This window comes from Heloderma suspectum, chromosome 3, assembly GCF_057233095.1.
Source record: "Heloderma suspectum isolate Gila_16-S chromosome 3, 16-S_ref, whole genome shotgun sequence".
In the NCBI taxonomy this organism is placed as follows: Eukaryota; Metazoa; Chordata; class Lepidosauria; order Squamata; family Helodermatidae; genus Heloderma; species Heloderma suspectum.
In genome coordinates, this window is record NC_139460.1 from 179,977,156 (window position 1) to 179,999,266 (window position 22,111).

Here is a 22,111-nt window from a genome sequence, read left to right on the forward strand (position 1 = left end):
CTAATGCCTTTAGCCCTCATAAAAGAGGAAGAAAGAGAATGCTGGGGTAGAGAATACTCATGCACAACGCGCCTAAAATGGTGCCCATGGGGAAAAGGGCAGCAATGAAAGTGGCTTCTCTCTGGCTGCAGAAAGACAGAGCACTCTAAGAGAGGAGGAGAAGGTGGAGAAGAAGAGGAGTCCTGCTTTTTGCTGAGAGAGCAGAGGTCCACTGTCCATGCTGGCTGGATCTCAGGGGTCAGGTGGCAGGGTGGGTCTGCTGGTTATTGCAACTTGCTTGCAGTGATGGAGAAATCTTCCCAGGCACTTTTAAGAATGAGGATCTGTTCGATCCATTTACAAAACTCTGGGCAAAGTGCCAGGCCCTCAATAATGGCGGGTGGAAGAGAATCCTGGCTGTCCTCGCTGTTCTGGGACCCTCAGGACTCATCCCCACTGCAGAGACCTCCTGTGGCTTTTGCACTCCTGGCAGGGCTGCTGCTGCTGCTGCTTCACTGCAACTGCCCTGCTTTTGTGGGCCCCATTGGTGGGAAGGAGGTCTGACTCATCCAAATCCAAGGGGGAAAGGCGGTTCTGCTTACTAGGGATGGGTGAGAATTTCATTTCAGTTCTTTTTTTAAAAGAAATTACCAAAATTGGCAATTTCTTTTTACATTCAGGATAGAAAGAATTTGAAATTTTTTTAAAAAATTTTTTTGAGTGCGGGAGAAATGGAAACTGGCAGATCTGTCCGCTACGCCCAGGGTTCTTAGTGCATACTGCTTAAAAGTCTGGGTTTGAATCACTGTGTATTCAGTCATGTTTGTGGTACGGAATTCTGACAGGCCCGTCATCTCTAACAGTGACACAGCAGGCAGGTACAACATGATTCTCTCCATGTACCTATTGAATTTGGCCAGTGCAGATGGGTGACAATTTCACTGTGGTTTGTTTTTGGTAAGAATTTGCCAGTTTCTTCATATTAGAGATCAAGAGAACTTAAGGTTTTAAAAAAATTTAATGCAGGAGAAAACAAAACTGGCAGATTCATCCAGCCCTATCCCTAAAGGTCAGTCATTTGGGAATGACCCAGCAATTATCTGCCAAGCCCTTGGGGGAGCTGCATGACAATCCCAGGCTGGCGTCATCAGAATGAGGTCCAGGCATTGTGGTCACAATGCTGGAGCCCACCTAGATGCTTCCATTCCTTGCTTCCAATCCTTTTTTAAGAAGAAAGAAAAGTGGAAAATCAGTGGAAAATAAAGCAAGCTGTGAAGGAAAGTTTGGCGATAAACCATTGACTGACTGCCTTGGAGCTTGGCAGGAACAAAAATGGAACTAGGTTGTTCCCATCTGGGAGGGCATTTCAAGCCTAATTTAAGTATTCCTGCATGTTGGAGCAAGTGGGAGGAGCAACCCATCCAAGAACATCCTTCTTCCCTGCGGGAAAAAGAAGGCTGCCTACAGCCCAGAGTCCATCCCATCTAACGTCTCCGTAACGGTACTGTCACTAATGCACAAGGCAGAGAAAGGTTTCCCTACTACTTCTTCTAGTAGGGAAACATACTTGCTTGAGGCACCCATTGAAAATCATACCCACTTCTGCCAATTTAAAATTTAAAATCACTGGGAGAGCTACTTAAAATGTGACCAAGTAAAATAAATTCTACTTAAACATTTTTATATAGCAAAAATGTTTACTTTTTGTTCTCTAATTTATTTTTCAAAATTCAGGATGAAAAAGCAGGCAACCCTATTTTTGCCTGCTTGTTTTAGGATTGCATATAATAGCTCTGCCATGGAAACTTGTGCTTAAGTAAAAAACAGGGGACAGTAGTGAATATGTGTTTTAACCAAAGACTGACATCTAGATTATGCACCTAATATACCACCAAAGAGTTCTGAATGCTCTGTTTCCTTTTAACTTTCAGCTTTGGTGTCATGCCCCTGAAAATCTGGATCTTTCTCTCTTTACATACCTCATGGAAATCCTACAGTCCTCAAGGTACACAAGCCTTTTGTGCTAAGCTCATCAGTAAGCTGAGGCAGTCTGGATTCAGTGGCCAGATATATGCTACACATGTTCTGAGATAAAAAATGGGACCACAACATTTCTTTGAATTCAGCAGTCATGGATCTCCAACCGCATACACTTCCTGCAGTTAATTTTGTTTAACTCTTAGTGGAGTAAAGAGGGGATGGTGGTGGAATTCTTTTCAACTTTCAGCTTTTAGAGCAGGGATGGGCAGAAGGTAGGCTACCGTCCACCCACTGCCTGGGTTCCAGTGGATACATAGCACTTGCTGGTCCAGATGGACCATAGGAACAAACTAAGTGCTATAATAAATATGCTTTCTTTTTAAAAGCATGATTAAACTGGGTGCTTTTATTTTGAAAGTAAAGTAGCTGCAAGGGGTCCAGATCTGGATCAGGGTCCTGTGCCAGTATAAAAATTCCCCTCCCAAACAGCACATTCAAGGGCAAACAGCTGCCCAGCAGGTGTTGGTAGGAAAGAGGATGGGACCTGGATCAGGGCCCTGTGTGGCTGCTTTTCCTTCAAATGAAAAGTGGCACCTTAAGCATGCTTTTTAAAAAGCATGTTTAATGTAATATGTAGTTTTGCCCTTAGCAGGACTCTATAAAGCATATCCTTAAGTGCATAGTCAGCATAACACAGATCAGTTATGCATTAAGTGCCAACCATGCACTCTTGCTTTGTAAATATAAAACATGTTGGAAACCTGTGAACACAATTTCCTATTTATTAAAAGGCCTTCCAGGATTCTGTTAATGTCTGCTACTGACTTTTATAAGAACAGCATTTATTTCCACCAATATGTGGCTCCAGAAGTCAATAATTTTATTTGATCTGAACTCTCTAAGATGGGGCACATATTAGAGAAGGGCTGTGGGGGTGAAGACCAAGAGGTGAAATGATAACAACACTTACCTCCCTGGCTGACACTGAAAACGATCTGATCTGTATGTTTTGATAGGTTGCCGCTGCAACTTCAGAAGCCAAGGGCTCAAAAGTTGGGAACTGTGTAGAAGAAATACAGATTTTCTTTCTTTCTTTCTTTCTTTCTTTCTTTCTTTCTTTCTTTCTCTCTCTCTCTCTCTCTCTCTCCCTCCCTCCCTCCCTCCCTCCCTCCCTTCCAGGAAAAGCTTTTAATGATCTTTTTGTCTGTTGCAGAGAAGGGAGCTGGAATGCGAAATTTGCTCATCAGGTGCAGATGGTACCCAAGCTATTTCTTCTCTTCAGTGACCCTGAGATCACATGCTCTCGCATCAGCAGGATCTGTGCAGTACTGTCCCATTTGCTACAGAGCCACTTCAGCATCAAAGATTTCCTTTGGTATTGTTATTGATCTGGCACAATGCATCTATGAGGAGTCCATATGAACTAGGATTGAGTAAAAAAAATTGCCCTAACTATGCAACCATTTTCTCTAGGCCACAAAAATGGACCACCCCTTTTCACCAGTACTTAGAGCAGGGATTACAGACATGGGCAAAGTACATCCATTGTGCTGGGGGGAGAGCAGGGCAAAGGGAGAGCATCCCTGTGTTGTTTCAGCAGCCAGGCAATGACCTATCTTCCTCAATGATTTGTGATACAACAAAGGAGGGGAAAGAGTGTCATCCAATTTCTTAGACAATTGGGTGCCACTGCCCACTTTCTCATACTGTGCTGAGATGATAGAGGGTGTCAACGGATTGCCTAGGCAACTGGGCATAAACTGTATCTTTCAGCACAGTGCACAGTGCACAATTCAGCATGGGAAGGTAGGGACACTTCCTGTCTTTGATTTTGTGTGTTGCTGGGAAGGCAGGAGAATGTCAGAAGTGTCCTGCTCTGGCTGGTTCAGACTCTGTGTTAAAGGGGCAAATCCAACAGGCAAGTCAATTAGGCAGTCACTGAGCTGACTGTGGCTCAGATCATGAGCTGCTTCTTGCAAAATTTCGGCTTAAATTGAAGAACGTCGGGAAAACCACTAAACCGTTCAGGTATGACCTAAATCATATCCCTGATGAATATACAGTGGAGGTGAGGAATAGATTTCAGGGATTAGACCTGATAGACAGAGTGCCTGAGGAACTATGGACGGAGGTCCGTAACATTGTTCAGGAGGCAGCAACGAAATCCATCCCAAAGAAAAAGAAATGCAAGAAAGCCAAGTGGCTGTTTGATGAGGCTTTACAAGTAGCTCACGAAAGAAGGGAAGCGAAAAGCAAGGGAGAAAGGGGAAGATATAGCCAACTGAATGCAGAGTTCCAGAGAATAGCAAGGAGAGACAAGAAGGCCTTCTTAAATGAACAATGCAAAGAAATCGAGGAAAACAACAGAATGGGAAAGACTAGAAATCTCTTCAAGAAAATTGGAGATCTCAAGGGAACGTTTTGTGCAAAGACGGGCATGATCAAGGACAAAGAAGGCAGGGACCTAACAGAAGCAGATGAGATTAAGAAGAGGTGGCAAGAATACACAGAAGAACTATACAGGAAAGATCTGAATGTCCCTGATAGCCATGATAGTGCGGTCACTGAACTTGAGCCGGACATCCTCGAGAGTGAAGTCAAGTGGGCCTTAGGAAGCATTAGTAACAACAAAGCTAGCGGAGATGACAGTATTCCAGCTGAGCTATTTAAAATCCTAAAAGATGATGCTGTTAAAGTGCTGCACTCAATATGCCAACAAATCTGGAACATTCAACAGTGGCCACAAGACTGGAAAAGGTCAGTTTACATTCCAATTCCAAAGAAGGGCAATGCCAAAGAGTGTTCAAACTACCGCACAATTGCGCTCATTTCACATGCCAGCAAGGTGATGCTCAAAATCCTACAAGCTAGGCTTCAGCAGTATGCGAACTGAGAACTACCGGAAGTACAAGCTGGGTTTAGAAGAGGCAGAGGAACTAGAGTTCAAATCGCCAACATTCGCTGCATCATGGAGAAAGCAAGAGAATTCCAGAAAAACGTCTATTTCTGCTTCATTGACTACGCTAAAGCCTTTGATTGTGTGGATCACAACAAACTGTGGCAAATTCTTAAAGTGATGGGAGTACCAGACCACCTTACCTGTCTCCTGAGAAACCTGTACGAGGGTCAAGAAGCAACAGTAAGAACCAGACATGGAACAACCGATTGGTTCAAAATTGGGAAAGGAGTACGACAAGGCTGCATATTGTCACCCTGCTTATTTAACTTATATGCAGAGTACATCATGAGAAATGCCGGGTTGGATGAATCAGAGGTCGGAATTAAGATTGCTGGGAGAATTATCAATAACCTCCGATATGCAGACGATACCACCCTAATGGCAGAAAGCGAAGAGGATCTCAAGAGCCTCTTGTTGAGGGTGAAAGAGGAGAGTTTAAAAGCTGGTTTGAAACTCAACATTAAAAAAACTAAGATCATGGCATCTGGCCCCATCACTTCCTGGCATATAGAAGGGGAAGAAATGGAAGCAGTGACAGATTTTACTTTCTTGGGCTCCAAGATCACCTCAGACGGTGACTGCAGCCATGAAATTAAAAGACGCTTGCTCCTGGGGAGGAAAGCTATGGCCAACCTAGACAGCATAGTAAGAAGCAGAGACATCACCTTGCCGACAAAGGTCCGTCTAATCAAAGCTATGGTTTTCCCAGTAGTAATGTATGGCTGTGAGAGCTGGACTATAAGGAAGGCTGAGCGCCGAAGAATTGATGCTTTCGAACTGTGGTGCTGGAGAAGACTCTTACGAGTGCCCTGGACTGCAAGGAGGTCAAATCAGTCCATCCTAAAGGAAATCAACCCTGAGTGCTCATTGGAAGGACAGATAATGAAGCTGAAGCTCCAATATTTTGGCCACCTAATGCGAAGAGAAAACTCCCTGGAAAAGACCCTGATGCTGGGAAAGACTGAAGGCAAAAGGAGAAGGGGACGGCAGAGGATGAGATGGCTAGATAGCATCACGGATGCAATGAATATGAACTTGAGCACGCTCCGGGAGAGAGCGCAGGACAGGAAGGCCTGGCGTGCTATGGTCCATGGGGTCACGAAGAGTCGGACACGACTGAACGACTGAACAACAACAACATAGTCAAGCACAGAGGTATCAGTCCATGCGATCAGTTTAAAGCAGAAATAGTCAAGATACAGGCAGTGGTCAAAGCACACTATTATCAGGCAAGTAGGTGATTTCCAAAAGAAAGGTCTGAGGCATAGCTAAGATCCAAACATGGGAGAGTAATCAAAACAGGAATGCAATCCAAAAAAGCAGAATCAAGCAGGAGTCCAGATGTCAGTAGCACAGAGGCTCAGTTGCAAGCCAAGGTCAGGAATACAGGACCCTGGAACTGAAAGTAAAACATTGTTTCCAGCAGCTAGTAAACTCTGACTGAAAACTTATATAGCCAGAGCTTCCAGAGCCAGATGCAGTTCATTTCCAACCCTCTGGCAAACATCCTAATCAGAAGGAGAGCCTTAGTCCTGAGAAGTCCTTTCCTCCTGAAGAACCCTCCTTTGTAACTGAGCACTCCTTCTCAAAGGAGCCCTACTGGCCTGCCTCTTGAGACAACGACATTCTTGGGGGCTAGGTGGTTGCCCAGCAGAGGCAACCATCAGAGGCAGGGCTCCCCTCCTCCTGTGAAGATGGATCTGTGGTCATCTCTGAGGGCCCAGGCTCCCTCAAGTCTCCTGGTATGGGTGGTTCCTTGACATCTATCTCTGGGAGCTCTAGCTCCTTGGAGGAGGAGAATTCCTCCAATGGGGGCATGACAAGAAGCCAATTTACCTCCACTGCCTTGCTTCTTCTGTGGCTGCAAACACAATGTCCCAAATTTGCACTGAAGTGTCACCAAGGTGATACTTAGGCTCTACACTAATATGAATGTATGTATGAAGTTTCCTTATACTACTACCACTACTGCTGCTACTGCTGCTACTATTAGCCTAGTATTATTAGCCTAGTATAATTAGCATAGTATTATTATTATTAGCCTAGTATAATTAGCCTAGTATAATTAGCATAGTATTATTATTATTATTATTATTGTTGTTGTTGTTGTTGTATCTACTATGACTTGGTGGCAGCTCTCTATTGTCCCAGGAATAGGCCTTTTTTTGCCCTACTACTTGAGATACTTTAATGGGAGACTGAACAATGTAAAGCATGGGCTCTCTACCAGCGAGCTATGACTCCTCCCCAGTACCATAAAGCTGCCTTAATCTGAGTCAGAATGTTGGCCCATCTAGCCCAGTACTTTGATGGCAGCAGCTCCCTGGAGGCTTTCCCAGCACCTGCTACCTGAGATCCTTTATCTAGCGATGGCAGGGATTGACCCTCGGGCCATATACATGCAAAGCTTGTGCTCTACCACTGAGCTATGCCCCTCCTCGAAAGAAATGCAAATGCAGGGATCTAATTGTCACCACTGTAGTGCCCAAATAAATTCCTGCATTTTGTAGCTGGGAAAGTCTGTCCCAGTCTGGACCTTATTATGTGATTGAGAACGACCATACCAGCCTTTCAAGCCTTTGTGCACACACTGTCCCCAGTCCAGGAGTCCATGATCACACCAGCCACTGCATTTGCTAAGGTGCCTTCCATCCCAACCAAACTGTGATCGGTGCTGCCAGAGCTGACAGTATTGATCACCTATAAGTTAGGAGGGTGGGGTACCTTGACTGATTCCAGTGCCTACTTTCTCTCCCAGCTTCTTCCAGCTAACAGGTGATAGGCTGTGAGCAATTGATTGCTTTTCAGGGACAAGGCAAAGGCACCTCTTTTGCAATCCTAGAAAAAGGAGACTCTTGGAAGCCTCCCAGGAGCATGATTCTGTGTGCAAACAAGGCGTGCACTCCCTGCACGCCTTGTTGCCTTGCAAAATCGTTGCATTTTTTTTGCAAATTCAGCAGCAGCTGGGGCAGGGGGACTGCATAAATGGCCATGGGGGGCTGCATGTAGCTCATGAGCTGATGTTGCCCATCCCTATCATAGATAGATAGATGTGCCTCTGATCTGACCTTCAAAATTTTTTTTAAATTATTTTAGTTAATACTTTTACAGTAGATAGCAAGCTTCTGTTCTCCTTATCATTGCCAGTCTCTACCTCAACACTGTCAGTTTAAATTGTTCACCTCTTTCCCACCTCAGTTCTTTAGCACCCCCAAAACTGGAAAACCAGCTGGGCACAACTGGACAAAAACCAAGTCCCATGGCTATCTCAATATGTCCATCTAGATATGCCCCCCCCCCAAAAAAAAACTATCTAAGGAGAAGATGGAATTGACAGTAGAGGTGCCAGTGAAATTCTCCAGACTCAGAAAAGAAATTTTGGGGCTCATTACAGCTTACGTCAAAGAAGACATTTTAAAAGCCTCCAAATCCTGCTCCAAGCTATGGAGATGCTTTCCTTTGTTAACACAGATGAGGTGTGAAATGCTGCATAGGCCAAATCCAGGGGAAGACAGCAGGGCTACCCACACATGGGTCCTCCAAGGGGGGCGGACTTGTTCCCTTCCTTGGATTTGGCCCACAAAATACCCTTTTCTCACTTCCTTCAGAATAAATGTATTTCTACATTCCTGTGTGGGCAGTAAAGAGACTCCTATGACCTCTGAGCCAACAGATTGGATTGGAGAAATGGCCTGAATTGTTCTCTGTGTTTTTCCAATTGGATTTTTTTTTCAGAACAACTCAGGTAATTTTTGCCCTAATCTGAGAGAAGTTAATCTTTGGGAATTCTCCCATCTCTAATTGATCATAGTGTGAGCTTTATAATCTAAATTATTTTCATGATAATACAGCAATACCATCTTAAAGTGAGGAGATTGATTCTTCTGACCTCTAGATAACAGATTTATTAGCAAACAAAATTCCTTGAATTAACTTGGTGCCGCATTACAGGATTCTGTGATAAAGAACAGTCATCTATTAATACTTGATTCAAATAGTGTTGTGAGGCTCACCCCAAGAGAGATGCTAAGTGTTGTCAGTTGTGCAGCTAGAACTGTGATGATGCAAAAATCTGTTTTCTTTCTTTCTTTCTTTTTCTTTCTTTCAAAGGATTGGCTTGTTCTTGGTTTACACTTTATACCCCTCCACTGTGGATGAAAGTCAAACCTGCCTGGATAATGTTCCAGAATCACTTGGAGATGGTAAGCACTGTGCTGAATTTTCATGTGGTTCTATTTTAACTGAGCAAGTGACCAGGTAGCTGACAAATCCCTGGAAATAGCAAGCCGAAGCATTATAGCTTTATAGGCAGTTGTCTTGAACAGCTACTGATGCAATAGGAGCAAAGCTCAGCAGAAGCAGCTGCTTCTCTACAGGAGCAAATCCTGCATGTGCTCTTCTCACTTGAGCCAGTTTTTGGAAAGCCATAAACTGTTGCATTGTGATTTCACATAGACTTTCCTTAAGAGAAATGTCTCAAAAACAACAACATGCCTGAGCTATCTAATGGAATGGTAAGAACATCCTCCCATAATTCCACTGTTGCTGGTGAAAGTTCCTGGGAGACAAACAGCCTATGCAACTGCAAAGAGTGTTTTTCTATTTTTTTTACTCCTGGCACCTGTTAAAAGATATCCCCCACATACCAAACCAAAGTAGTCCCTCTCTTTTAAATCTCTCCTTCGTGTTTATTGGGCCTATCTATGCTAATCCAGAACTGTGTGGACAAGCGGATGGTGAACCTGAGTGAAGATAGTTAATTTTAAAGAAGGCTCAAAACCTTAAAGTATTCAGAAAAGTAATTTTTTTGGAAGGACCTCTTCTCCCCAAACTCAAACCTATCACTACTATCTCACCTTTTGCTTCTCAGAACTATGACCAGACAAGTTTGGCCCACCATTGTAGGCTGTGCAGGAAGATTCCTGGGGCAGCAGGTCAACAGATGCTGGGCTAATCAGGAAAACTCTAGCAGGGAAAACACAATTGCCTACCCCAGTTCTTTGGCCAACAGGATTGTGGGGAATAGGGAGGTGTGCTTCATCCTCACATAATTTCCAAAATGCAGTGATTTCCCCTTGCTTTCTTCACTTAGGGAGCAGGGGAAATGATAAAAATGCTTGGGGAGTAACACAATTGCCACTGCTCTCCTTGTTCTTACATACAATAAGATGGGGGTATATGTGTTTAGTTTTTGTCTAAGGCTGTAAAATAGCTTGAGGTGGCCCTGGGGTGAGGAGAACTTGTAGAGATATAGTAAGTTGCTGAATACCATGTTTCTCGGACAGTTTATGCTGTGTTAGCATTCACCCATTACTTTGTAAGTGTGCTGATCACACTCTGCTCTATTGCTGTTTGTTACCTGACTCAAGGAAGCAGTCAACAACCTTGAATGTTGCCTAAATTTGATAATGGGCTAGATGAAGGTGAACAAGCTGAGATTATATCCAGAAAAGACAGAGGTGGTGTTAATCAGTAGAATACCTGGTTTGGGGATTATGATTCAACCTGTTGTGGATGGTATGCTGCACCTGAAAGATCAGGTTCATAGTGTGGGAATGCTTCTGAATACTACACATATACATGCACATGCATGCCCATTCACATACAATGCACTCGCACATACACCACTTACTCATACTGTATTTGTCTTGTATACATTCTGATATTGACTTATTCTGCATTCTCTTAGGCGTAATTTGTCTGGGGTCCCCCTATGCTCCCTTCACACACACACACACACACACACAAACTATCCTCACTGACATCCACTCACTCACTCCCACACACACAAAACAAGCATAGTCACTTTCTCCCACTCGCTGCCATATATACGCACCTACTCGTTGACAGCTTTAGCACTTCCCTTCCCTCCATCACTGAAAAAAGAAAAATGCTCTAAGGATGGGCTCTATGGTTCCTGCCATAGAAGCCTTGTTCCTAGAGCATCCTAGGAAGCTGGCAGAAAACTCTGAGTACTCCTTCCTAGGGTGCTGTAGGAATGAGGCTTCTATGGCAGGAACTATAGAACCCATTCCTAGAAGTTCCCCCCCACCTTTTCTTTTTTTGGTGGCAGCAGATGCTGGGGGTCTTGGAGGCCGACAGACAGGGCTTGGAGTCTGCTTGCACCCCTGCTTTAAAGCTCTAAATGGCTTAGGGCAAGGCTGATGGACAACCTATCTCAGTATGAAACTGCTTGGTTATTAAGATGAGTAGGAGAAGCTGTTTTGAAGATACCTGTGCTTGCAGAGGCCTGCATGTCACCTGTGTTGCTCCAAAACTCTGGAGCACTCCCTTTGGAGTTGCAACTGATCCTCATTCTCTTTGCATTGAGGAATGGCATTAAGACATATCTTTTTAACCTGGCTTTTTAAATTCTTATGGTTTAAATGTTGTTTTTAATGTTTTACTGTGTTTTTATTTGCTTGTGGTTTTTATTTTCCAGATTTTTTATAAATCGCCTTAGTTGGCTTCAGAAAGCGGTATAGAACTAAAATAAATAAATAATAAACAAATGGAATGGACAAATATGTCTGGTTCAGTTTCTACAACTTTCAAATTTTTTGAAGCACACATTTGTTCCATCCTGTGTTTCCATCTCCTGACCATTTTTCAGTAAAAAGGCAACACAAACATTCATATGTATTTTTGGCACACATTTCTCCTATTGTTTGCATTTTTGTTCAGCATTTCCTCCAATGCATGTCTTTTTGTGCAGTTTCTTTGATCAGAGAACCACATTTCAAAATTTGGAGAAGTACAAAAATTGAATTGTGTTATGTGTTAGTTTAGTTCAGGAAGTGCAAATTAGGTCAGTTTGTATTAAAATACAAACCAAATAAATTTCTCCCCATCTTTATTTGTAAGGTTTTATGAACCAAGGTTTTGTGTGACCTACCAGCTGACAACTTCCCAGACAACTCCACATTCAGAAAGTCTTTGTCATTAGTTTGTTGACAGGATCTGCAGCAAGATGGGCCATTCCTTTGATCTTGCAGCAGAGCCCTTTGCTCAGTGACTTATCAGGCTCTTTGGATCACTTGAAATTTGTGTTTTATGAACCATGGAAGGAGAGACAGCTAACCAACAGATTCAGAAACTTTATCAAGGTCCAAGGACCAGAGTATGTCCTGGATTTCCAGATACTCGCCTAAGACCTAGGTTTGAATGAACTGACATTGATGGACTAGTTCCTTGAGGGATTGTCTGACAGGTCTTGGATGAATTGGCCCACATTACTTGCTGACCTAATTTCAAAGAGCCTCTGAATTAATGCACTGAGGGTGGTGACCAAACCCATGCCCAGTGAGAAGTATTCTCTGGCTTACCTACAACACCCCAGGGTGCTCTTGTATACAATCTCCCAGTGGCCAGACAGAGGGCTGAAGTTGCTACATGTCCCTTCAGGCACTTGTTCCTGCTTAGATATTTGTTGCCCCTTGGCCAGGCACCAACCTATACAAAGACTCTAGTGGATTCTGGACTGGACAGTAATTTCATGGACAAAGCTTTCATGAGACAATATTGCTCCCTTTGTAGGCAAAGACTGAACCTCTCCTGGTGGAGGCTATTGATGGATGACTCCTCTCCTCCTGCCCAATGACATCATAAACAGTTGCCCTAAAATTGCAGACCTGTGGCCAACAAGAACTCTTCCAAGTTGACATTGTAGATACCCCACACTTCCCTGTAATGCTAGGAATGCCTTGGCTAGTCTGCCATGACCCTACCATTTCCTAGATTACTCGCAAACTGGAATCCAGATCAGACTGTTGTAAAAGTAATTGTTTGGACCCTAGTGTGTCTTTGACCACTTGAGCTCACCAGACTCTCTACAAAGTATCAGGATTTCACAGATGTATTTGGGGTCCAAGAAGCAGACACATTATCACCATAGCAACCATAAAATTGCGCAATAGATTTGATTCTGGGGCCCCAAATTCCAGTGGGATGCATCTGTTCCTTCTCTAAACTGGAATTAGCAGCCCTGAGGGAATTCTTATCCAAAAATTTGCAACATGGCTTCATACACTCCTCCACTTTGCTGGCAGCTGCACTGATATTGTTCATCAAAAAGAAATGTGGTGAACTCAGACTGTGCAGTAAGTACCAGGCCTTAAATAAGATTACTATCTGCAATAGATACCTGCTCCCTCTGATCCCAGATGTATCAGAATGACTGGGTGGGGCCACAATATTAACCAAACTGGACCTGAGAGAACCTGAGAGGAGAATTCAGTATGGGGATTAATAGAAAACTGTGTTCCGGACGTGGTATGGCCATTTTGAATACACTGTTATGCCTTTTGGACTGTGCAATGCTTCTGCAGTATTCTAGCACTTCATGAATGATGTTTTCTGGGATTTTATTGATGAGTTTGTCATAGAGCTTTTTTACATGAGGCATTTTCTACATAAGAAAATGCTTTTTTCCACTTGTGTATTTGTGCTATTTCACCAAATGCCACCTAGAGGTTATGTAGTGGAAAAGCAGGAAAGGAAATGCTCTTTGTGTAGTGCTTGGATCTCAATTCTGCAATGAAACAATGTAGATACAACCAATTAACAGCCTTGTGTAGAAGAGCTCATAGTGTATCTTGATTATATTTTCATCTATTCCAAGGACGCCCAACAGCATGAAAAAAATGTACAGTGAGTATTGAACTGGCTATGGGGAAATAACTTATTCGCAAAACGAACTGTGCACTTGACCTGATAACTGTGGAATTGTTAGGACACATAATCACTCCCGAGGGTATCACAATGGACCTCAAGAAGGTGGATGCTATACTGCAATGGCAGCCCCCCACCCCACCCCCACCCCATCTGAAAGATGTCCAACAATTCTTGGGCTTCGCTAAATATTGTCACTGATTTATCCCTGACTTTGCCAGAGTTGCAGCCCCTTTGACTCAGCTCCTATATACCTACTTATCATTTCAGTGGTTGGCTGCGGTCCAAAAGACCTTCCAGCAACTAAGTCTTTGCTCTCTTCAGAGCCCATCCTGAGGCACCCCAATCCAAAGTCACCCTTCGTTGTTGAAACAGATGCCTCCAATATTGCCACTGAGGCAGTACTCCTTCAGCCAGGCTCTCCCTGGCTCTTCAGCCATGTGCCTATTATTCCAGAAAGCTGACAGCTGCTGAATGCAACTATTTTTTGAATATATTTGTATTTATTTTATTTTTATAAATGAAATAAACAATACCAAAATTACCAACAACCTAATGAATACTTCAATTTCTCAACAGTACAATATTCTGATGAGGATACCACAATAACAAAGAGAGAAGAAAAAAGAAAGAAAAAAGGGAAAAGGGAGGAGGAAAGGAAGTGAAGAAAAAAGAAAAATTCCCTCTCCTTCCCTCCCCCTCCCCCTCTCCCTCCCCCTTAAAGAATTGAGTTTAAACTCCAACACCCCCCCCGGCCTCCAATGCCATTCTTTTAAAAACTATATCTATAACCTTAAGAATCTTACAGTTTAATAAACAACCTTACATTTCTATATCATATCATCAATCTTATATCCAAGAAACAGGTACAGTTCATTCCCAGTAGCCTAGATTATTATTATTATTAATAATAATACTAATGTATAGTATTATATAATAATAAAACTTAATATAAACCTTCAACCATCAGTAATATATTTTATACTAGATATATTATCTATTTTACAATAAAAATATGAAGAAAAGCAAGAAAAAATAAAAGATGAAAGAGAGTAAACCAATATAAATATAATAATTTATCTTCTGAATTAGCCTGGATCATGTAGACTAAACACAAACAGTTAACAAAGCTTGTTTAAAGATTCCAGTTCATGGGGTTGTAACAATTCTCATGCATTTTTACATTAAGCCATGCCTCTGCCATTTCATGATTTAGAAACTTCTTCACCTAACCTTCAGACACAATACAAAGTGTAGCAGGATATTTTAAGTAATATTGTAAGTTCATTTGTTTTGCCATATTCTTTGTTTTGATAAATTGCCTTCTTTTATTCGCCACCTCTTTGATGTAGTCTGGAAATAACATAACTTCATCTTGTTTCCAGGAAAGGCTTCCAGCCTCCCTTGCCAAATGCAGGATATAATTCTTTGTGGAGACTTTTGCAAATTGAGCTATGATTGTGTAATCAGTCCCTTTAGCATTTGGCACACAAAATGCCTGCTCAATATCAAGTAAATAATCGGATGGAATAGGGAGTATCTCATGCAAGAGTTTATCCACAAAAATAGGCAATTTTACATCATTAGGCAGATTTTAAATCCCAATAATACATACATTGGATCTTTTTGTGAAGGCCTTCAGTTGAGAGATTCTATCAGATATATTTTTAAAACAAATTTGTGTCTTAGTTGCATTTCCTGCCACTCGGTCTTTAAGTTCGTTAATTTTCGTCTCAATTTTTTGCCGTGATGCATTAATTAAATCTACAGCTCCTTGCAGGGCGGTGATGGAAATTTGGATTAAATCCGACCTTTTGACTTGTTCTGTAAATTGCGAAGATAAAGTCTTTATCAGCGTAAATAATTCCCCTATATCTTCTGTTTTTGACACTTTTGACACAGAGGATGCGGGGGGAGTAGATGCCAGCTCCTTCCTTCCCCTCAGCGCAGACATGTTTCTCTCAAACAGATCTTACAGGTCCTCAGATGTTCTCAAATATTGTTAACATTTCTTAAATCATCCCTCAGAGGTTGTTGATATTTCTTAAAGCATATATTATTATGGAACACATCAGCCCTGTTTTCTCCTATAAAATTGGAGTCTCAGTACAGCTTTTTGCGTTGGTAAAGCTCTGGGAAGATAATCCTGGAATCCAGCCCCCCCACTATCTCGTGGGGGTTACTTTTCTCCAAGATGTTGTCCAGGGCTACTGCCTTGCCCCCCCCCTTTCAATCACAGGGGGGAGATGAAAAGGTTTCTCAACCTTTTAAAAAGCTGTTTGAGAAAGCTCCCACGGAGACCTGTGGGAAGCTGCCAGAGTGACATCGGTCCCAGCCGGAAGTCCATTTATGGCCATTTTTAAATAGTACACAGTCATTCATATTTTTCAAAAGTACACATACTGTCAAACACATTTTGGGGGTCTGCAAATCACATCTTGGAAATGTATGGACTTCAACCATTTTTGGTCTGGAAGGTGCAAACTGGGCAAATCCTGATAAAAAATGAACTGAAATGAATTTCTCATGCACCCCTATGCCCACTGTTCCTGACCTACCACCTCATCCATTCTAGACCCGCAGGACTCCACCGCCACCAATACAAGTTAAGGGGGAGGAGGTATTCAAAGCAGCCAAAATCCTGGACTCTCATCTTTGCTATAGCCATCTCCAAGATTTAATAGACTGGAAGGGATACAGCCCTGAGGACTGTTCATAGGAACCTGCCTCTGATGTATATGCTCTTGACCTCCTCTGTTAATTTTACAATAGATATCCAAACAAGCCAGGCCTAGTTCTCCAGGAGAGAGGTGTCTGTGGAGGGGGGGATGGTGTCATGTCCCACCACCTTCCTGCCAGGACAGCCTTGGAGCCTGAGGAGAACTCAGAAGAGGACGAGGATCCTTTTGTTGGTCCTAGTGGTTGTGAGAATCAGGAGAAGTTATCAAAGAATGCTGATAGCCTTTCTGAAACCATCACTGGAAGCAATGCTCCACTTAAGGTGGCTGTGGCATTGAAGGAACCTAGGCACCTGGACTGGTCCCATTCCCCTGCTTCAGACCCATAGGTTCACTGCCAGGACCCCATGAACAAAGGCGGCAGCAGGTCCACACAAAAACTCAGAGCTGGAGATGCAGTGCTCATCTGGCAGCATTTCAGCTAACTCTGAGCCCTACTTGTGAGGAGGAAGCATACACTGACAAGCCAGGAAGGGGTGGGGCATCAGCATTCCCTATAAAGTTGCTCGGTTGGAGCCTAGTCCTTGCTGAAGCAACATCTTTCTCACTGTGCTCTATGCTGGACAGCTCCCCTGCTAGTCTGATCTTCCTGGACGTTGAACTACAGAGCTTTTCTGGTAAGGTTGTGAGCTGACTTTCATAGCAGGGATGGCAGGGATGGGTTTTATTTAAAGATTAAACGTTAGATTAAATCAAGCTTGCTCTTTACATGTTTCCCTGGTCACTCTAATTTTCTAATTCTGTCAGCCAACTAATCTATTCTTGTTTGGAACTTTCAATGAGCCCCAGTACTTAAAGGTATACTATCCAGGTGTGTTTCCAAAACAGTGTCAGGAGCGCCCTAGCGGCCTCTTTCAGTAGTAGACTCCAATAGCCAACTCAAGACACAGACGAAAGGATTCTTTTCAAGGCTTTAATCCTTTTACAACTTAATGACTCTTTCAGATGCTAGTCACCAGCGACTAAGCAAGGAACAGCAGAGTAGCTTATGCTCTGAGTAGGCAGTTGATCCCCATTTGAAGGAGAGTCACTTGAAGACCCTGAACTTATGGGCTAGGGAGAGATCCTCCCTCTTTCCCTTGGGTCCACGGGAGGCGGCTGTTGCTTGCGCGCCAAACGGGCGCTATGCCTCCTTTCCACACCCTCCATCACTCGTCGCTCCCTGCGTCTGCGTCGAGCATCTAGCAAGCCCCGTTCCCGCACTTTCTCACTGCTAGGATCACTATCTATCTCAGGAATGCCAGCAGGAGGAATCTCTGCCAGCTGCTGTGCCGGTGAGGGATGAGCTGGCTCCTCTCCCACGGATTGCTGATCCACCTCAGAATCAGAACTGCTCTGGGGTTCTATCAGCTCAGTTTCCACCCTGACAAACAGATAGATAGGATTCACCAAATTCAAAGAAAGTTGACTTACTAAATCAGACTATTGGTTCCTCTCTCAGTCTACTCTACTTAGTTGGCAGTGGTTCCCTAGGGTCTCAAAATCTATTGAATCTACTGAAATCTATTATTGGAGGTGCCAGGAACTGAATTTGGACCTACAGACAGAACCTATGGTCTACAAATGAGCTATTGCCCCTTCCATAGCGTGTGTGTGTGTGTGTGTGTGTGTGTGTATGAGAGAGAGAGAGAGAGTGCAAGCTGAGTGCATGTATGTACATACGTATGTAGAGACAGTTTCCCTCCTCAACACTACTGTAATGAGTAACATGGCTTATCCAGTACCAGCTGCCATTAAGAAAGGATATTGCTAGTTTGGAAATGCTCCTCCATGCCAAGTAGAAGAACTGTGAGATGTAAGTACTGTGCTAAGTGTTATGGCAGCAGCCTGCTGTCTGTTTCAAGCAGCCTCTACAGCAGGGCTGGGAAACATACTTTAGGTGGGCCGTCCAAACTGTCCCCCACCAGGCCCTCCATGGGTCACATGATGTCACTGGGCATATTGGCAGCCACTGACATCATTTTGACTTTTAGCCTTTCTCCTGGCTGAGTGAGGCATGGACTTTCATGTCTTAGCCTGGAGAAAGCAGGCCGTTACTCCCAATGCTGGCTGTGTCCCCAGCTTCATCCCCATGGGGGTGGCATGTGGCACACGAACGGACTCAGCCAGCGCTGGGAGGAGCTGCTCCTCCCAGCATTGGCCAAGTCCCCACCACCCACAACCCCTTTGTTGTCACTGATCTGTGATCAATTGGGAGGGGGAGTAGTACTCAGAGGAATCCTGATTGCAGATCAGAGATAACAGCTGGGATTCCTGCAGGGAGCTGGAAAGAGAACTTCTGTGGGCTGGGTTAGACCTGTGGGCTGGAGGTTCCTCATTCCTGCTTTACAGGATTAAAGTCATACAGAAACCAATCCTTAGAGTGTGCTTTTTTAAGAAATCAGAAACGTATCATATTTGAAGTCTTTATAGTTCTCAGCTCTTGTGAATTACTTAATGTTCACTTTAACTTTCTATCACTTATGCACCAGTGGGCAAATATTATTAAACAATGTTGATCATCAGTACAGAACTTCATGTATATCTCTTTTCTGTTGTCTGATTTTTAGGCTTAAATCAAACATCTGGAAAAATGATCTGGCTACGAAACCAGTTACTGAATGTGATGTTAGATGTAATACAATCAGACAAATTTCATCTGTCCTCTGAGTAAGTAGGAATGTGTGCCAGGAATGGGGGCAGGAAAAGCTGTGCCTTTTCTTTGATTTCTCTGTTATCTAGGACTGAATCGTCATTCTGATTTACATAACTGTCATGTAGTTCTCAAAACAGCCTTGCGGTATGTGCAGTACCCTGTGAAATTTGAAGTTAGCCAAACCACACGGCTGCAATACATACTGAAGTAAGTTTAATTTAGATCAGGGGACTTAGGTTCTCTTCACACATTCAGTCAAGTAAATGTGCTTAGGTTTTTGAGTTGTAAGTCTTGGGGTTTTGCTATAACGTTTTGGATGAAATATTAGTGTATTGCATCGAGATAAGATATTTGGCCAGTTGCAGTGACCAGCAGAAGGACTGTTTGGCTTTCATAGTTTCATTTCTATCCAAACAAAACTTCAAAACTATATTGAGAGAGCAAAATGGCCATATTCAGTTAATCAACATCTAATCAGCTGAATTCCCAGATGCAGGATTGCAGTCGAGCTGTAACTGTGTCACTCACTAATTGGGTCACTGCAGCATATAATCTGATCAAAAGCTTGGAATATTCTAAGGATTTCTGGAGTTGGCAGAAGTTTTTTGTGTATTAAGTGTCATGAGCATTCAAGTAGGGGCTCTTACAAAAATGAGCATTCCTGCTTAAATGCTCGTAAGTAGGATTGAGAAGAGCACAGGATGCAAGCAAAGTACCACCTCCCTCTTTCCCTTTCCCCAAAAATGTATCTTGGTGCAGGACAAAGGAAGGCAGCAGAGCTTGCAAGCAGTCCTCAGGTCCCAGCAGAGAATCTTATCATATCAGGAAGTATGAGCTCTATGAACATTCAAATTGATAGGTTGCAAAAAGCTTTAGCCTTTGCAAGCATGTGATTGGAACTTTCAGGAAGTCTCAGTCCCTTTTGGGTAGGGATGTACGAAAGGTACTTACCTTTTGGGGATTATGCTGATGGTGCAGGGGGAGGCGTTCCGTCCCTCCCCCCAGAATTCTCGCTGGGGGGGAGGCGCTCCGTTCCTCCCCCCCCCCGGAATCCTGGCCGGCCAGCTGTGCTCTGCAGCGATTCTGCGGAGCCGCTGGCCGGCTCCACCAGCAGCCGGACATCCGGCCGCTGGCTAGCAGGGACGCAAATGGCGGCGGCCGTAGCTGCCGCCGTTTGCATCCCTGCAGTCAACTGTGATAGGCTACGTAAATCTTTACGTAGCCTATCACGGCTGATTAAAACAAAAACAAAAAAACCGCGCGTACGCAAATGGCGGCGCCCATGGCCGCCGCCATTTGCGTTCCTTATTTTGGCATGTCTTAGTCTATGTAAACATTTACGTAGACTAAGACGGCGAAAATAAGGGGAACGCGAATAGCGTAGGTGGCTGCAATGTCCAGGAGTGTGTTTTACCTGCTTAGGTTGGTACATCAGCTGCAGCCCTATCTGGACAGTATGGACCTTGCCTCCATTATCAAGGCGCTAGAGACATCCAGGCTGGACTACTGTAATGTGCTGTACAAGGCTTTGAAGGCTTGTACAGCCTTCGAAGGCTGTCCAGAAACTTCAGCTGGTGCAGAATGCAGCCACCTGAGTATTGGTGGTGGCAAGGCGATCCAATCATATAATACAGCACCTTGCGAGCACAAACAAAATTCTCGTACATCCCTAAAGGCCAGTTTTGCTTTGGCTACAGCAGGCTACTTGCTTCCAGTTCTGCTATGGCTGTAACCTCCATTGAACTCAGTCGGACTTACTTCTGCATGAACATGCATAGGATCCGGCTGTAATAAGTTGCATCTTGACCATTGTTTTCAAGACATCTGAGTGAAATTGGTTTTGAAGGAAAAACAGTAGCTCAAAGACTATCTATCTATCTATCTATCTATCTATCTATCTATCTATCTAATCTATTTGAAGCATTTAAAGCCTGCTCCTCAGTCAAAAGACTCCCAGAGTGGCTTACAAATATCAACTATCAGACAGTCCCTGTCCTCAGGCTCACAATCTAAAAAGACATGAGACACAAGAAAAGGGTTTTGGGGTTGGGGGGGAAGCATGATGGTGATCCTTTTTCCCCAGATGGATGGGAATATATCAGCTGAACCCAGGTCTGTACTGCATCTATGACCCATCTGTTCTTTGCTGGCCTGTTCCTCTTTTCTTTCTTCTCTTCTGCAGTTTCTCTTCTTTTTGAGTTCAAGCCTACTTTCTTTCTTTTTCCATCCCCTCAGGGCAAGATGTTTCTCAGATGCCCTTCTGGTGGCAGCTGCGGGAGAGAGGGGCCACCTCTGGGAGCTAGATGGCAGCAGCTCACCAAGCTGTTTCTGCTTCACCTCGCATCCCCTCAGGGCAAGAAGTTCCTCAGAAGTCCTTCTGGTGGCAGCAAAAGAAGCACTTGTGAAGCTTATATATAACTGTTCTAGATTTCTGGTGCTGCAGTGAATCAGCAGTATAGTGCAGGGGATATAGCACCGGTTACAATAAGCATTAAGCTGCATGCACTGTCTTTTAACCTGTGTGTGTTCCCACACAGGACTCAAGAAGAGGTGTTCCAAGCCCTGGGGCCTGACTGGTTCCTGATGTTTATTCAAGGCCATGTGCACCCAAGCACAGTTGTCCTGGCAGTCAAGTTGCTACTCCTTTTCCTGCACCATCGTACTCTCCTACATAAATTCAAAGAGGGGATGATGGCTGGCCTCTGGCTTGAAAACAGCTTAGCTGGTCTGAATATTTTGATGGGTATGTCCTAAACACATTTAGCTTCCATGCAGAGTGCAATGTGATGCAATGGCTTGCTGGGGATCAGCAATCCAAGTGGTACCAGGGTCAGAGAGAGCAAGCCATCAGCCAAGTGTGGGCCAGAAAAAAACAGAATCAAAAGCAACAACAGAATCAAAGGCAAGCAAAATATCAGGTCTGTAGGATCTTCTCACTAGGATTTTATTTATTTATTTATTTATTTATTTATTCATTTCATTTCTATACCGCCCAATAGCCGAAGCTCTCTGGGCGGTTCACAAAAATTAAAACCAAACAACACACAATAAAACAATTTAAAATACACAGAACATTAAAACCACAATGTTGCTCAGACTGAAAAGTGAGCCCAAGGGCTGGGGCTTTATAGGCCTAGGTGAAGCTGCATT

The 22,111-nt window shown here is 43.6% G+C and overlaps 1 protein-coding gene across 4 annotated transcripts in view; it reads left to right on the plus strand.

Moving 5' to 3' along the window:
* WDFY4 (WDFY family member 4) overlaps positions 1-22,111 on the plus strand; it is a 415,677-nt gene that overhangs the window by 126,445 nt on the left and 267,121 nt on the right. For all 4 annotated transcript variants that reach the window (XM_084845114.1, XM_084845112.1, XM_084845113.1 and 1 more), the window contains 5 exons: positions 1,911-1,984; positions 3,173-3,334; positions 9,029-9,120; positions 18,876-18,975; positions 21,499-21,704. In XM_084845114.1, the coding sequence (XP_084701240.1) occupies positions 1,911-1,984; positions 3,173-3,334; positions 9,029-9,120; positions 18,876-18,975; positions 21,499-21,704 (634 nt within the window). The remainder of the gene's footprint in view (positions 1-1,910; positions 1,985-3,172; positions 3,335-9,028; positions 9,121-18,875; positions 18,976-21,498; positions 21,705-22,111) is intronic.